Below are 17,500 nucleotides of genomic sequence, written 5' to 3' on the forward strand. Positions count from 1 at the left end.
TGTTGCTGTTTGTTTGTCCATTTTGTGTAACTAACCTCTCTCCCACTGTCCCTCTCCCCTATCTCTCTCCCCCTATCTCTCCCTCCTTTACCCTCTCTTCCTCCCTCATCTCCTCTCTCCCTCACTCTCTACCCCTTCTCCATTTCTCTCCCTCTCTGCACCATCTCTGTTTCTCTCCATCTCCCCCTCCTCTCCCTCTCCTACTCTCCCTCTCTCTCCCTCTCCTTTCCTCTCTCTACCCTCTCTCCCTCCCCCTCCATCTCTTGCTCTCCACCCTCTCTCATCCTCTTTCTCTTCCCCTTTCCCTCTCCCTTTCCCTCCTTTTCCTTCCCCTCCTTTTCCTTCCCATGCCCTCTCCCCCCTTCCTTCTTTCCTCCTTTGCCCCTTTCCCTTTCCCCTCCCCCTTCCTCCTCTCTTCCTCTCCCCCTCTTCCTCTCCTCCTCTTCCCCTGTCCCCCTCTCTCCCTCTCACCATCTCCCTCTCTACCCCTCTCCATTTTCCTCTCTCTTCCATGTCTCTCTTCCCTCTCTCTCTTCCCTCTCTCTCTCTCTTCCATGTCTCTCTCTTCCCTCTCTCTACCCTCTCTTCCCTCTCTCTTCCCTCTCTCTACCCTCTCTTCCCTCTCTCTTCCCTCTCTCTTCCCTCTCTTCCCATCTCTCTCCCTCTCCTCCCTCTCTCCCTCCCTCTCTCCCTCTCCTCCCTCTCTCCTTGCCCTCTCCCTCCACCTCTCTCTCCTTGCCCTCTCCCTCCACCTCTCTCTCCTTGCCCTCTCTCTCCCTCTCTCTCCCTCCCCTTCTCTCTCTCCCCTTCTCTCTCTCTCTCCCTCTCCTTGCCTTCTCCCTCCCCCTCTCTCTCCTTGCCCTCTCCCTTGCCCTCTCCCTCCCCTTCTCTCTCCTTGCCCTCTCCCTCCCCCCCTCTCTCTCTCTCTCCCTCCCTCCCTTTCTCCCTCCCCCTCTCTTCCTCCTTCCCCCTCTCTTCCTCCTCTCCTTTTTCCCTCCTCCTCCCTTCCTCCCTTTGTCTACCTCTCTTAAGAGTTTGGAGGTGGTAAGTGAGAATAGAAGCAGGTTCTTTTGTTTGTGGATGACTGCAAGTGGAACAGAGTCAGATAAGGGACTGAAGCAGTTAGTGGCAGAGTTTGGGAAAGTATGTGAGAAGAGAAAGCTGAAATTAAATGTAAACAAGAGTAAGGTGATGAGATGTGCGAGGGATGAAGGTGGCAGAGAGACGGAGGCAAGTTGGAAAGGAGAGAGACTGAAGGGAGCAGAGAGCTTTTAGGTATTTAGGGTCGCACGGAGAGGTGAATGGAGAAGAGGTAGCCCATTGAGTAAGGGAAGCGAGTAAATGCCATGGGGTGGAGGAAAAATGTCGTAAGAAATTGGTGTGTGGGAACTAATGCATAGAAACTACCATACAAAGGGGTCATTGTGTCCATATCACTTGACCAGAGGCTTAGAATTAACACCTTTGATATGGTGACACCTACGTTGGCGTCATGAAATGTGAGTGGGTATATGAGGATGGCAGCATCAACGTTTTTATTATATACTTTTTGTAGTTGTAGTTGAGTGACCCCCGTATTCCATGAATTGGTCTGATCATGTTTTTTGTGGTTATTAATATTCAGAGTGAAAGAGAATAAATAATACAACTGTAACTTTGTATTTTATATATATATATATATATATATATTTATTTATATATATATATATATTACATACATACATATACCAAGGCTTTTCCCCCATATATATATATATATATATATATATTTTTTTTTTCTATGCACACACTATTTCCTTGTCCAGTTTGTTCCAAGTGTCTACCACTCTATGTGGAAAACTTTTTCTTCAGATCTCTTCTGTAGCTATGGTTTTTTATTTTCTTTCCATGTCCTCTTGTGTTTCTCCTGTTCCAGTTTAGCAAGTCCTCTCTATCAAGTATTTCTGTGCCTTTCATGATTCTGTTGATGGTCAGTAGGTATTGTGATACATCATCGTATATCAGGCAGTTAATGCTGCCCGCGAGAATATGACTCATATTGAGGAGGTTAAGAAGTAGAATGGGAAAGCTCAAATGAGTTTCAGATGAAGTGATTGAAAAATATAGTCAGGGTCATGAGGATGAAAAATTACAGATGGGAAGGTGAGGCATAGAGCAAGGGTAGAAAAGAATGCTGGCAGGTAGTTGATCAAATAATAGTGAGATAGTTTGGGCATATGGAAAGGATTAGTGAAGAAAGACTAGCAAAAAGTTGTGGCAGGAGTGACATTAAGGAGAGAACACAATGAGGTGGATGGATAAGGTGAAAGGGGCATTGGAGGTAAGAGGAATGAAGAGAGTAGGCGATAGATGCGAGTGGGATTTTGTTGTACAACCCAGAATGGTTGAAATTATCAGTTAGTCATTATTGCATACAGGTGAAGGTGTTTCAGGTTGATACTTGAGACCTTATTTAGGCCTTCTACATTGGATTTTATCACTTTATTGCCCCCCCCCCATCTTTATTAAAGAAAGGGGGGTTAAATGGCATCCGTGTCTTTGATTTTTCATAAATTTACTATTTTCTAGAATAGGTTTGAGACTTGTTTCAGAAAAGTGCTTGTTAACGATATTATACTGCTGTTTTGGTGAAGGAACATTTCCTTGGGTTGCCACAACTGGTTCTTGAGTAGTGGTGGGTTTGAGAAGTTTATAGTTTTTAATTCTCCAAGTTTGTTGTTGCCCCAATTATTATATTTGTGTTTTTTCAAAAGGTTTCTTTATTGTTAATTTGTTTTGCGATGTCTTTGTTTTGTTGTTTGTGGGTATAAATCAGAGATCAAGTAACATTTTGGGACTGCACCTCCTTGTGGAAGTGGGGATCTTGTCGCTTTGTAACAGGGAGTCAATGGGAATTTGATTGAAGGGCAGGGTCCTTCACCCATTCTCCACTTTCTTCTTCATTGTGAGGGCAGCTACTTGCAGGTGTGACACAAGGACAACACATGGAATATATATACAATAAAAAATTACACCTGCAGCATATTGCTCACACTACAGTTGGGTAAATATGTGTACACCAGTCTTCCACCTACACTGCACAGCACATCCATAGCACATTCACACTCAAATCTCAAAACAAAGTCTCCAGGAGCAGACACATATCTTGGCTTTCAACAGACCTCTCCAAACATGAATCTTAAAGAAAAAATCTCTGCCAAGAAAAACAAGAACCGTACTTGCATGACTGCATTCAAGTCACCATTTAACACTAAGTACCAACACAAAAAAGGCCTGGCCACAGAAATGCACTGTCCCAGATGCTGCTAGTACACAGAAGATACAGAACACTTCATATTACACTACCCCACTCTAGCCGTATCCAGACAATAACACAGTATTATCTCGGGAAGCTGCTCGTTTGTTATGTAGAAGAGGTTCTGGTGGGGTGGTTGCTGGAATTTAATATGAATAGATTAAGGAGCTTTTCTAGCATTTTGTTTCTTCTTTAGTCCTTGTGTTTAGCCAGATTGGGTATTGTGTGTTTGTCCTCTGCCAATGTATGGTTTGTTAGAGTTGAATGGCTGGTGTCGTGGGATGTACCCTGGGGGGTGAAGTGGTGGGTGGTATAGATATTTGTGATGTATTTTTTTTATTTATTTATTTATCTTTTTATCTGCTTGGATTGTGATTATTTCTGTTGTGGCATCAGGCAGTGATTCTAGTTTCTTTGGTATTGTTGGAGAAGGGTATGCTATTGTGTATTAATGTTACAAGTCTACTTTTTGTTGTGCTGTCCTCTCTAATTGTTGTGCATTCAATGAATGTGGATAGTATGGACTGTGGTGTTGATTTAGTTTCCTGTATTACTTGCTCTGTGTATCCTGTGTTTATGTAGGAACTGAAATAGCTGTGTATTTGTGTGTGATGGTGTCAATATTTTTTGTAGTATGTTTATAGTGTGCTTTTGTTCTCAAGTGTTTTTGGGAGTGTATGTAGATATGTGTTGGCTTAAGCTCAACACACTATACCAGTTGTATGATTCATTTGAGGTGGACCTGCAAGTAGTATATGTTGCACTTGGTAGATGAAAGGAATTTATGAGTTTTGTGCATGTAGAACCTGTATCTCATTGTAAAAGTGGGGAGGATGCATTGCCTTGTGACTGGATGCCTTTGAGTTTTCATTTGGGTGTCTGACACCTCCATTGGTAATGTTTCCTCTCCTATTTGGCATTTCAGCCTCTGGAAAGCATGTCATGGTAGCATACATACATGTACCAAAGGGTTTTCCCCCTGATAAAAAAGAGGTAACCAAAGTCAAAGGCTTAAATCAACTTCCACCCATTTTATCCCTACATGAATATATACATATATATGCCAAGGGCTTTTTCCCCCTTACATGGAAGGTAGCCAAAGTCAAAGGCAAAAATCCACCCCCACATACTCCACTCTCATTTACCACCCATCCCTCTTTTTTTTTTTTGTTCCTCTTGGATGATGGGTCATCCCTGCATCTCACCCACTGCCCTGGGTCAGAAGTAGTGTGGCAAGACACAGTACATCCATAGAAAGGCTACTTCATTTAATTGGCTACCTCCCCTCTCCATCCCCTCATGCAGAATAGAGAAGTTGGGGAGAAATCCCTTTGGGCTGGATCAAAATATCATTTGCAGGTACTCCTTAACCCTCCCATTCCCCACCCACTCTCTTCCATGTATCACAGCATCATCCATACACAACCATTCTCCACTCACCCCTATCTTCTGTCTTCTCACTTCCTCAACAGACATTCCCCTCTTTTCCAATGCCCCTTTTACCCCATCCATCTCGCCATTGGTTGCCCCCTCATGTTCACTCCGTCCACCTCCGCCTTCCACACCTCTTTACTAATCCTTCTTCACTTATTCTTTCCATGTATCCAAACCATCCTAATACTCTTTCATCAACCCTACCTCTCAACTCCCTTTCCACCCCTGCTCTCCTCCTCACCTCATTTCTCACTCTGTCCAGCCTAGTAACCCCTACCATACTTAGGCATTTCATCTCAAACACATTTAAACTCTCCTCTTACATTCCATGTTTCTGCCCATACAGTCCTGTCGGCACAATCACCCCTTCATACAATCTACTCTTGTCTATTGGTTCATCTACCCTATCATTGAGATCTCCCAATACCACTACTTTGACATTTCTCCCTAAACCCTCTATGCACTTAAATCTATCCAAAAAGCCTCCCTTTCCTCTATACTCTTCTCACTACCAGGCCCATATGCACTTACAAAGACCTATGTCTCCCCAGTTTCACCTTCATCCACATTAACCTTGAAGAAACTTTCCACTCTACCACATGCTTACCTATCTCTTCACTTACTAGTGTAGCCACCCCTTTTCTCCCTCCTCCTCTCTACACTCCTGACACCCTCCCAACTACAAACTCAAATTTGCCCCTCCCTTTCAACTTGGTTTCACTCAATGCCAACACATCAATAATTTGTTTCACAAACATACTGGCTATCTCTTCCCTTTTACTCTCACCTGTACCACATCCATGCACATTAAAAGACCCAAACCTTAGGGTTCAGGTTGAAAAACTCCTCCCAGACCCTTGTATGCCTTTGCTTTTTTGGAATGTCCCCTTTGGGGCTACAGAGAATAGGATGCCTAATCCTCTCCCCATCCTGTTGTTGTTGCCTTCTATGACTCAAGTGGGAAGACTTGGTGGCAGTATTCTTTCTCCCCCACCACAGGGTTCAGTGAAAAAAGGAAATGTATATTTAGAGAAGTGGTACAAGACTGTATTAAGAGTAAGGGGACAGCATAATGGAGGAACAATTGCTGTATAATAAAGTAGCATCATTTCTCTATGAATAGAGATTTCCTCTATCGCAGACAAAATGATGTGTGACTCTGGTCCATAGGGGTGCTCCTTATAGACCCTAAAATATCAGCTGCATGCTACTTAGTAGCTTTTAACCCTATAGTAACATGCAGCCAATACCCCAGATGGGGACATAGTAGCAAAAACAATAAAACAAAAATAAGAAAACAAAACTTTAACAATAAAATAAATAACAAGAATAACAAATTAAGAATATGAACAAGACAAGAACAAAAAAAAACAAGTCAAGAATATGAACAAGACAACAAAAGAAAAAACATAAATAACAAAAGTACAACAGCAATAAAACAAAACAGCTACAAAAATAACAACAACAACAACAATAATAACAACAACATTAATAACAAACATAACAAAACAGCACAAGAGAACAATGTAGCAAGAACACAACACAGCAACAAAACAACACAGCAGCAAATGTGAGTAGCTATCTATAACACTTTGATGACCCCTTTGATGTTTATGTAATTGATTTTGTAGAACCATATCTGGTAGATATCTTTTTCCAACAATGTGCTTTATAAGAGCATAGGTAAATAGTTTCTGATGCTTGCTTTGTGTTCATTTATGCTTTGATTTTATCTTCATCACTTTATTATTATTTTATTTTTATTAGCCTTTCCACCATTTTCTCTCTCTGTCTCTCTCCCTCTTTCTCTCTCTCTCTCTCTCTCTCTCTCTCTCTCTCTCTCTCTCTCTCTCTCTCTCTCTCTCTCTCTCTCTCTCTCTCTCTCTCTCTCTCTCTCTCTCTCTCTCTCTCTCTCTCTCTCTCTCTCTCTCTCTCTCTCTCTCTCTCTCTCTCTCTCTCTCTCTCTCTCTCTCTCTCTCTCTCTCTCTCTCTCTCTCTCTCTCTCTCTCTCTCTCTCTCTCTCTCTCTCTCTTTCTCTCTCTCTCTCTCTCTCTCTCTCTCTCCTCTCTCTCTCTCTGTCTCTCTCCCTCTTTCTCTCTCTCTCTCTCTCTCTCTCTCTCTCATCTCTCGTATTTTGATCAACTGGAAGAGCAACACTTACATGTAGCCAGTGTTCCCTGTACTACCATATTTTTCTGAAGGAACCTGGGTGTAAAGCTAGTTGGGGATGAAGTTGCAGGAAGACTTGCAACTTCCCTCATCCACCTCCGCAAATTATGTTTATGCAGGTATTGAGGTGCTAAGATAAGAGGGAGGGTGGAGGGGTGTGTAGTGTATTCAGGGATGGAATGGGTGGAAATGATTTTATGCCTTTTCCTTTTTGGCTACCTCCCTTGTAAGGGGGAAAAGCCTTGGTATATGTATGTATGTATGTATGTATTGAGATATTGATTAGATTGTATTTTCTAAAGGTACAAAAGTATTTTGTTATTTGTATGCATGATTAAATGTATGTTTATCATTTTTAATGTTCAATTTTTCCTTTGCAGATCAGCATACGATAATGTGACAAAGACTAAAGTTGCCATCAAGAAAATCTCCCCCTTTGAACATCAGACTTATTGTCAACGGACGCTCAGAGAAATTAAAATCTTAACAAGATTCAAACATGAAAATGTAAGTATTGTAATGTGGTTTACAAAGTTTTAGTTTTGATCAATTGATTGTATCTTGTGTGCCTGCAGAAAAAGTTAACAGTTCTCTTTGTCATAATATTACTGCACAGTATGTAGATGGAAGTTAACAGAAAATCTGTACAGCAGTAATAGTGTTACCTTGAACTTGATGGGAATCACCACTGGAAAAGTTCCACCATCATCCACACACTGCTATTGACATTATAATGGACTGGCAAATGATGGACATTTTTAACTGCCCTGGGTTTCTTAAATTTGCCAATCACAAACAAGTTAAGCTTGTGGGTTCCAGACACATTAGCACATGGAAGAATAGTAATCCTCTCCTTGTTGTGCTTGAATCTGTTGGCCTGTTTTTCCTTGAATCCAGCTAGAGTTGAGATAAGCAAACAATGGCAAAAAAAGTGCTGTTTTGTCGGAGTTGTAAACCTGGTCCAGTTTCTTGTGCTCGCATATGAGGCCAGAGAAAATTTCAGCATAATTTTCAGCTGCCTTATGATCCACTGAACAAAGTTCACCACTGATTTCCAGCTTCCTGATGTCATGACGAGTCTTAAAGTTGCGCAGCCATCTGATGGAGAAGTTATATTCAGTTTCAATCTCCAAATCTGCTTGTAGCTTCTTGGCCTTCACAATGAACACAGGCCTGGTGACAGGTTTACTTTCAGAGCTTTGAACAGTAAACCAAATGTAGAGAGCCTGATCCAATTCATCAAGTTTTGGTCTTTTCAATGACTTCCTCTTGTTACTTAGTGATGCAGGGACTTCTGTGTTAGCAACAAAAGACAGGAGTTTGTCTCTCTGTTTCTTGAGGTTGTACGGTGTCAAGGAACTTGCACCGAATTCCACCATCAACTTGCTCTGGCTCTCTCCCATCTCCATCCGTTTTATGAGCTCAATCATGCTCGGGAGCATCAGAACAAAGCACTTTCTCTTCTCCATGGTTTTATTGGGGTCATGGTGAGATACAGTAGTTAGCACAGACAAGCCAATCTAAACAGGTAAAGAGGATACTGTAACGTGGCAGATGCAATGGGTAATATGGCAGTAAAGCAGAAGGCTGTTCCCACTAGTTTGGATGATTGCCGCTAGAACATTGTTGCTCTTCCCACATAGTTGGTCGTCGAGAGTGCAAAATTCAAATATTGCCATTGCCGTATATTAATATTTATATATAATTTTATTAATAGGGCTTGTCAAAAGGTGCTGTTATATTGGGATTGCCATTATATCAGACACCATATAATTGGAACTTCACTGTATTAGCTGTGTTATGTATTTACCTAATTGTAGTAATCATTTGGAATTGCGAGAGGTGATACTACAGGAGATTGCATTGGTGCCACACGTATGACAGGACTACACATAAGATTCTCCTCACGGGGTGTGTCTGGTCTCCAGATTAGGTTCAGAAACTGGGCCTTTGGAACAGGCCCAGAAACTCGGTCACTGAGTACCCTCCAACCTATCTTCACCATATCCATGTGTAATTATCTTGTTTTTTTCATATCTCGTAAGATATTTTCCTATTTCTGGAGTCTTTGATTTGAAACCTGTTTTGGAAAAGTTTGTGAATGACATTATACATTGCTGTTTTGGTGAGAGTATTTTTCCTTGGATTAGGTAAATGTTTCATAGGTTGTGTTTGTGTATTTACCTAATTATAGTATACAGGAAAATAGCAACACTTGTTAGGACCCGTCTCTTACTCTCCAGTTTATCATATCTGTCCACAAGTTCTTGTATGGTTCCAATTTGGTTTATGTGGTACTTGGTGCTTGCCCAGGGTAACCAAAGCTACTCTCAGGGATCTGTACCACCTGGAGGGGTGGCAAGGGCTTCTTGCAGCAGTTTGGCTTCAAATTCCTTCCATGTTTGGGGTTGGGGGCTGGTCCCATGATGTAGATACTACCACCCTACAGACTATATAGAATAAAACCCTAGAGACAATGTGACAAAAGCTTCAGGACTTGACAGGACTTCACACTGGATATTTAGAGAATGTAGGTAACAACTAGCAGGCAAGATCCATAGTCATGTTATGTCTTCATTGAATGAAAGCATTTGGGATGCTTGATTGGAAAGGGCTAACATGGTGCCAATTCACAAAGGTGGAAACAAGGAGAAACCACTAAATTATAGGCCATTATTTCTAACCAGCACAATAGTGAAATTATGTGAAAGGATTGTGAAAGATTGATGGACCAAATATCTTGACAAGATAAACATTCTCACAGTCAGTCAGTCTTTTGAATACTTCCACTGTGCAGGATGTAGTGTTCTTCAGGTAGTGCGGGAGACTACTGAAGAGCTTGGGGGCCAGCCGCTCTAGTGAAGGAGTTTGCTCTGAGAGATATGGTGTTCCTTGTGCTCCTGGCTATTCCTTCAACATAGCAAGATCTCCCTCTTGTCCTCTCTTGGTTGAGTGTCACTCCAATGTTGGGGATGTGACCCTCCAGCATTTTTCACATGTAAATGATCAGGTATTCTCTTCGCCTTTAGAGTGAATAGAGTTTGAGGTGCTTGAGTCTGTCCCAGTAGCTCGTGCCTTTTACACACTCGGTCTTTGTGGTGAAGGTTCTTTGGACACACTCAAGTTTCTCTATCTCCCTTATGCTGCTCTGGGTTCCACAGTTGGCTGCAGTATTCATTTTAGGTAGTACTAGGGTTTTCCACAGTGTTATCATGCAATCTTCTCCTCTTGATGTAAATGTCCTGAGGATCTAACCTGATCATTTCCTGGCAATGTCAACAATGTTGTCAATGTTTGTGGTAAACTTGCTATCTTGATTCAGCACTACTCCCAGATCTCTAACATTTGTTTTGTTCGTGACCTCTCCATGAGGTGTAGTGAATGGTTGGATATGAGGCCTTTGCCATATCTTTTCAAGTGAATCGTTCTGTGTTGTAAGACATGAAAATTACTTTTAGAATGTCCAGTTCTCTCAGATGGAATATAGTTTAATGCTTGGGAAGAAAACTGAGATGCAGGGATGACCTGTCATCCAGGAGGAGCCAAGATAAGAGGGAGGGAGGGAGTGGAGTATGTGGGGATATAATGGATGGGAGTGATTTTTATGCCTTTGATTTTTGGCTATTTCCCTTGTAAGGGGGAAAAAGCCTTTGGTATATGTATGTATGTGTATATATGTATATATACATATGCAATAAAAACACTATATGCTTGTGTTCTACAGATACAAGGTAACCACTATGTACTATGTATTTCTGCATTTCTGTGCTGAAGATGTAATAAACAAAAGTGCCTTGTTAGTCTCTTTTCATAGTGGTTACTTTGCATATATATATATATACATATATAAATATATATATATATATATATATATATATATATATATATATATATATATATATATATATATACATACATACATATACCAAGGCTTTTTCCCCCTTCCAAGGGAGGTAGCCAAAAAGGGAAAGGCATAGAAACACTCCCACCCATTTCATCCCTAAATACACATCCCTAAATACACTAATATATATATTAGATGTTTGTTTATTTCTTTTAATCCCACTCTTATTATTTCAGGTCATAGATATTCGGGATATCATCAGAGCTCCTACCATAGATTCCATGAAAGATGTATACATTGTGCAATGCCTCATGGAAACAGATCTCTATAAACTTCTCAAAACACAGGTAGGCTTTCCTTTTTTTTTTTTTTTTTTTTAGAGAAAAAGTGAATATATGACTGTTTAACATGTCTGAAAATACATGAATATTGATTACTTAGTTTTCTCTCTCTTTCTTTCTCTCCTCTCTCTCCTCTCTTTCTCCCCCCCCTCTCTCCCCCTCTCTCTTTCCCTCCCTCTCTCTTTCCCTCTCTCCCTCCCTCTCTCCCTCCCTCTCTCCCTCCCTCTCTCCCTCCCTCTCTCCCTCCCTCTCTCCCTCCCTCTCTCCCACCCTCTCTCCCACCCTCTCTCCCTCCCTCTCTCCCTCCCTCTCTCCCTCCCTCTCTCTCCCTCCCTCTCTCCCTCCCTCTCTCTCTCCCTCTCTCTTTCCCTCTCTCTCTCTCCCTCTGTCTCTCCCTCTCTCTCTCTCTCTCTCTCTCTCTCTCTCTCTCTCTCTCTCTCTCTCTCTCTCTCTCTCTCTCTCTCTCTCTCTCTCTCTCTCTCTCTCTCTCTCTCCCCCCCCCTCCCCCTCCCTCTCTCTCTCTCTCTCTCTCTCTCTCTCTCTCTCTCTCTCTCTCTCTCTCTCTCTCTCTCTCTCTCTCTCTCTCTCTCTCTCTCTCCTCCCTTCTCTTCTTTTTCTTCCTCCTCTCATCCTCCTCTCTTCCTCAATTCTCCTCTTTTCCACCTCTCTTCCTCTTTTCTTCCTTCCTCTCTTCCTCTTTCTTTCTCATCTCTCTTCTCTCTTTTCTACTCTACTCGCTCCCTCCCTCCCCTTTCTCTCTTCCTCCTCTCTCTTCCTCTTTCTTCTCCCTCTCTCTCTTTCTCTTCCTCTTTCTTCCACCTCTCTTCCTTTTCTCTCTTCCTCTTTTCCTCCTCTTATTCCTCTCTCTCTCTCTTCTCTCTCTCCTCTCTCCTTTCTTTCTCCTCTCTCCTCTTCCTCCTCTCTCCTCCCTCCTTTCTTCTCTCTCTCATCTCTCCTCTCTCCTCTTTGTCATTCTCCTCTCTCTCCTCTCTTGTTCTCTCTCTTGCTCTCTCTTGCTCTCCTCTCTTCTCTCCTTTCTCCTCTCTCCTCTCTCCTTTTTCTCTCCTCTCTCCTTTTTCTCTCCTCTCTCCTTTTTCTCTCCTCTCTCCTTTCTCCTCTCTCCTTTTTCTCTCCTCTCTCCTTTTTCTCTCCTCTCTCCTTTCTCCTCTCTCCTTTTTCTCTCCTCTCTCCTTTCTCTCTCCTCTCTCCTTTGTCTCTCCTCTCTCCTTTGTCTCTCCTCTCTCCTTTCTCTCTCCTCTCTCCTTTCTCTCTCCTCTCTCTCTCCTCTCTCCTTTCTCTCTCTCTCTCTCTCTCTCTCTCTCTCTCTCTCTCTCTCTCTCTCTCTCTCTCTCTCTCTCTCTCTCTCTCTGTCTCTCTCTCTCTCTTTCTCCTCTCTCACCTCTCTCCCCTTTCACTCTCTCCTCCTCCTCTCTTCCTGTCTCTCTCTCCCTCTCTCCCTCCCTCCCTCTCCTTCTCTCTCTCTCTCTCTCTCTCTCTCTCCTCTCCTCTCCTCTCCTCTCTTTCTGTCTCCCTCCATCTTTCTCCTCTCCCTCCCTCCACCTTAACCAACTCCACTTCCTCCTCCAACTCCACTTCCTCCTCCTCCTCCTCTTCTTTTTCGTCTTTCTCTTCCTAGTCCTCAGTATCCTCTTCCTACTCTTTCTGTTCTTCCTCCTCTCCTCCTCCTCCCAACCTGGTTGACCCCCACAGCTTCATTGACATGGTGACCCTCCTTCCTCATACCCTTGTGCATTTATAGAGAAGATGAGGAGGAATCCCTTTGGGGCATGCCAGTTTATTGTCCATTCACAGCCACCCTTCCCTTACTCCTATCTCTTATCATCTATAATATGTTTACAGATAGGTTTCACTGTGCCAATGAATAATTTGTAAGTCACAGTTCTATACTCTGTGAATGTCGTGAATTGCTGTTTTGACATTTTGGTGTTCCCATTTCAGAAATTGAGTAATGACCACATCTGCTATTTCCTCTACCAAATTCTTCGAGGCCTGAAGTACATTCACTCGGCTAATGTTTTGCACCGGGATCTCAAGCCATCCAATCTCCTTCTTAACACCACTTGTGACCTCAAAGTAAGTTGGATCAGTATTTTGCTATGAACATGTACGTCATGTATGTATGTACGTTAAGAATTTAAGATGGTTTTGGTGTCATGGGATGACATTGATATTAGACCCAGGGCAGTGGGCGAGATACTGGGATGACCCGTCATCCAGGAGGAGCCAGGATAAGAGAGAGGGAAGGGGATAGATGGGAGTGGAGTATGTGGGGTTAGAATGGGTTGGAGTGGATTTTATGCCTTTGTTTTCTGGCTACCTCCCTTGTAAGGGGGGAAAAAGCCTTTGGTATATGTAGGTGAATTTATGAGGTTGAATTTACACTATAATATGTACACTCCAAGGAATTTGTTTAGGGTGTGGAATATGTTGTGATTTACTAGCAGCTATTCTGCCAAATAAACTCTTAGTACATGCCTCTCTTGTTTCCCATCTGTGTTCTGTTTTACTTTTTTTAATCTTGTCACTTTTTAGGATTATAATGATCTGAAGAAATTCCATGACATACGGCAATGCTTTTTCCCCATGTTGCCATGCAAAGGTGTCATGGGTGTGAGACAGGTGGAATGGGGGTGAATAATCATTGTTATAATCCTAAAAAGTGATACTTATTGTACCAGATAGCTTCCTTTACTACCTATCTATATACCAAGGGCTTTTTCCCCCTGATAAGGGAGGTAGCCAAGTCAGAAGGCATGTACCTAACCCCCTCCCCCTACTAAAAGTCCCCCTGTTTGGTGGCTAATGCTATATGGGAGTTGTGGATCTCTTATGAGAGGGGCTTAGTGCAACACATTGTTGAGTGATTGATGGGGTGGCTGTGGACTTTGACTGCCATCCCTCTTTGTTTTTAAAAGGAGAGCCTTCAATATAATTTTTTTCAAGGAAATAATTACTAGAGAAGAAAGTGCGAATTCATTGTTACCATAGTTAAGATGTTTGTGGTTTGAAAAGTAAAAAAATTCTTGTGTAGTATATCACAGTAGACATAGGCTACTCAAAAGATTATGTACTCGGATATATTTCATATATTATTGTAATTATTGGGACAATAAAATAGGATTAGAGTAAGGTTGCAATGAAGATAAACTTAAAGAATACTAAAACTTTTTTTGTGTAAATTGTATAGAGAAGATATTTAAACATTCATTTTGCAGATATATTATTCAAATTAAACCTATTAATGATTGTGATATTATGGCACAGGTTACTTGTATGTAGAAGATGATTCCTTTGTGCTGTTTGATAGCAGGAGTAAGTAAAAGTAATTGTATTTAGTGGAACAGATTTTAGATGAATTTTCTTTTCCAGATATGTGACTTTGGTTTAGCAAGAGTTGCAGACCCAGAACATGACCATACTGGTTTCCTGACAGAATATGTCGCCACACGATGGTACAGGGCGCCAGAGATTATGCTCAACTCAAAGGTGAAGGATGGATTTTGTTACTCGGTAAAAATGGATCTTTCTATGTTTGTCAGGGAACAAGGTACAGTAAAACTTCAAGATAAACGAACTTCAAAATCCTAGACAATTCATTTGGACCTGAGAGCAAAGGTCATCATTGGCTACGTCAAATCGGCCAGAAGGGTTTTGTGATTAAACCCAAATATTAGTGACTGACCCGTCTTGGCAGGGCCACATTCTGATCAGTTATTATGGCCAGAACTGACTGCCTTGTCTCCTCTTTCACAAAATTTCTTGGATTGTCCAGTGCCCATGTAGTGTAACTATGAAAGCTGCTTTCAAGCAGTATATACTCAGTTTTCCAGCATCAAAGATGTAAAAAACCTGAATGCCAACTGGCCTTAAAGGGACCTATATTTTGGAATGGGAGAAGGCCTCAAATTGGAGCCATACCCTCATTTTACTCAGCAGAAATGTATAGCATATCTGTGTATAAGGAGTTTACTATATACAAATTTAAAGTTCACATTAAATTAATCATTAGAATGAATGATAATTCATGGCAATGAGTCTTCATATTCCTCAGTAACTTGAAGTTCTAAAATTGTGTAATTAATTAATTAGTAAAAGATTTGATCCCTTAACCAAGCTTTAGACGATGTATTCTATGTATCTGTTTATCCATAGTACACTTGAGCCTCAAATAGCTGGGTGGTTGATGTGTTTTTGCTTCAAAGCAGTGTGTTGAATTTGATTTTTAAATATGTGAGATATGGATTTGTTTGAACTTTGCTGGTTAGGCTCAAAGGGAATTGTATTGTTATTGTTATCAGTGTAATGCTGTATGGATGATCATGTTTGTAGTTGATCAAGGGAAAGAGTTTGTCTTTAAGTGTGGCTAGTGGAATGAAAACAATTTGTCTGCATTGTCTTTAGGAAAGATGTACTGTATTTCGCACCATACAACACAATCTTTCTAAAAATACTCTACAAAAAATCACCCAGCGTCTTAAACTCTGAGGGCAACGTTTTAATAGGTCTTTGGGGTCAGAGCATTATTACTTGTGATGGAGGTCGTGGTGACTGCAGTTTGAACTGTATCGCTAACAAATTGGACCAAGAGTATGGTTCATTAAATGCCACATTACAAAGTCCTCTAAATCCTTCCCAAATTACATGCTTCTATGTGTTCTATGGCAGGAAATATAGTAGTTTGTTGATTTGAATGGTATGAAATACTTGTATGAGATGGTGGTATTAAAAAAAAAATGTTTAAGAACCTTACCACAGGAATAGATTTTGTTGTGGATGGATAAGCGAAACCAAGAGAAACATCTTGTCATTATTAATTTCAGCACAGTATGTAACTTGTTTGTTTGAGTTGTGTATAGGCTGTTGCTAAATACTTCGAGGTCACAGGTTTCCTGCAAGAAAGGACGGAGGCAACCAGGGTTCATTTTCATTAATGTACAATGAGGGGACGGAGAGGTGGGGGGGTCACTGATTTAATGAAGCGGCCTTGCTCTGGATGTGCTGTGTCTTGTGACACTGCTTCTGACCCAGGGCAGTGGGCAAGATGCAGGGATGACCTGTCATCCAGGAGGAGGGAGGGAAGGGGATAGATGGGAGTGGAGTATGTGGGGATGGAATGGGTGGGAATGGTTTCTATGCCTTTGTTTTTTGGCTGCCTCCCTTGTAAAGTGGGGAAAAAGCCTTTGGTATGTGTATGTATATATGTACAATTTGGAGCCTTTCCAGACCAGGCCCAAAATATCTTATCAGCTTCAATTATCTACCACCACCACCCTCACTTAACATAAGTAGAGCCAACAACTGGTGACTGTTCTACTCTTCCTCCACCTCTTGTTAGTTAGTAACATCTACAGTAGATCCACACTAATACAACAACAATCAAAGATACTTCCTAGAGAGATCTTTGGGATGGCCCAAGTTCCGTTGCTAATTACTGAAGGGCCATGGGTGTCCATTCGATGAGACTTAAAAAGCAACTATGTATATGAGCCATTATATGCACTGCCCTCAGTAATTGTGGTAAATTGTTGACATCCTATTTCTTTTTTTTCCTGTAAATGTGTAAGAACAGGTAAATTTAGGTAATAGTTGGGTTTGATCTTAATGAGATGAGTGATGGGTACCTGGCATCAGTGGTCCTGCTAGATGGACATCAGAGAGAATCATCTCCCTGGTACCCATCTTCAAAACACAAGATCCTCTTTTCCATTTGCAGGTGCAACCCTGCGGCTTTGGCATGTGGTCTTTAGATGAAATCCAAGCTCTCTCTTTATTAACTTTTGACTCTTTTTCCATCTTTTATGAGTTGTAAATGTAAGTTGTAAGCTCCTCATCCATGGGGAGCGAAGATGAGAGGTAAACGAGGATGGCGGATGGGAGTGGAATGGGTGGCACTGGGTGCCTCATGCCTTCGACTGGGCTCTCTCTCTTATAAGGGGGAAAAAGCCCTTGATGTATATATAGGTAGACAATGAGTTACGATGTTAAAACTTGTTGAAAGAAGGCCTTTTGTCCTGTTAGTATTTAGCATTGAGAATAATAGCTCAAGTGCCAAAAACATCTTTAATGGAACACCTGCATTGAGAAACTTAAATACTCCTCATAAGATACTATATGAAAATAATAGGAACACATCTCATTACAAGAGTCACCAACCCTCAACCATCTCTTGCATCACACAAGTATAACCATACATACATACATCAAAGGCAAAACAAAACACTCCAGCCCATTCCATCCCCACATACTCCACTGCCATTCAACCCCTTCCCTCCCTCTTATCTTGGCTCCTCCTGGAGCCAGGTAAACATAAAAACCAGCTAATATGTTGCCCCAGGTCTCACATGCAGAAGACCTGTGGCCTCCAGGTAACCAGCAACAGCCTCCAGGTGGGACCAT

General features: G+C 41.7%; 1 protein-coding gene across 2 annotated transcripts in view; it reads left to right on the plus strand.

Moving 5' to 3' along the window:
• Positions 1-17,500, plus strand: part of rl (Mitogen-activated protein kinase rl) — a 91,881-nt gene that overhangs the window by 14,353 nt on the left and 60,028 nt on the right. Inside the window, exons 2-5 of one of the 2 annotated variants that reach the window (XM_076204080.1) lie at positions 7,279-7,405; positions 10,979-11,089; positions 13,043-13,177; positions 14,474-14,614. In XM_076204080.1, the coding sequence (XP_076060195.1) occupies positions 7,279-7,405; positions 10,979-11,089; positions 13,043-13,177; positions 14,474-14,614 (514 nt within the window). The remainder of the gene's footprint in view (positions 1-7,278; positions 7,406-10,978; positions 11,090-13,042; positions 13,178-14,473; positions 14,615-17,500) is intronic. The other variant, XM_076204081.1, reaches the window with a different exon arrangement.

This window comes from Oratosquilla oratoria, chromosome 20, assembly GCF_046742065.1.
Source record: "Oratosquilla oratoria isolate Oo_2021 chromosome 20, ASM4674206v1, whole genome shotgun sequence".
Classification (NCBI taxonomy): domain Eukaryota; kingdom Metazoa; phylum Arthropoda; class Malacostraca; order Stomatopoda; family Squillidae; genus Oratosquilla; species Oratosquilla oratoria.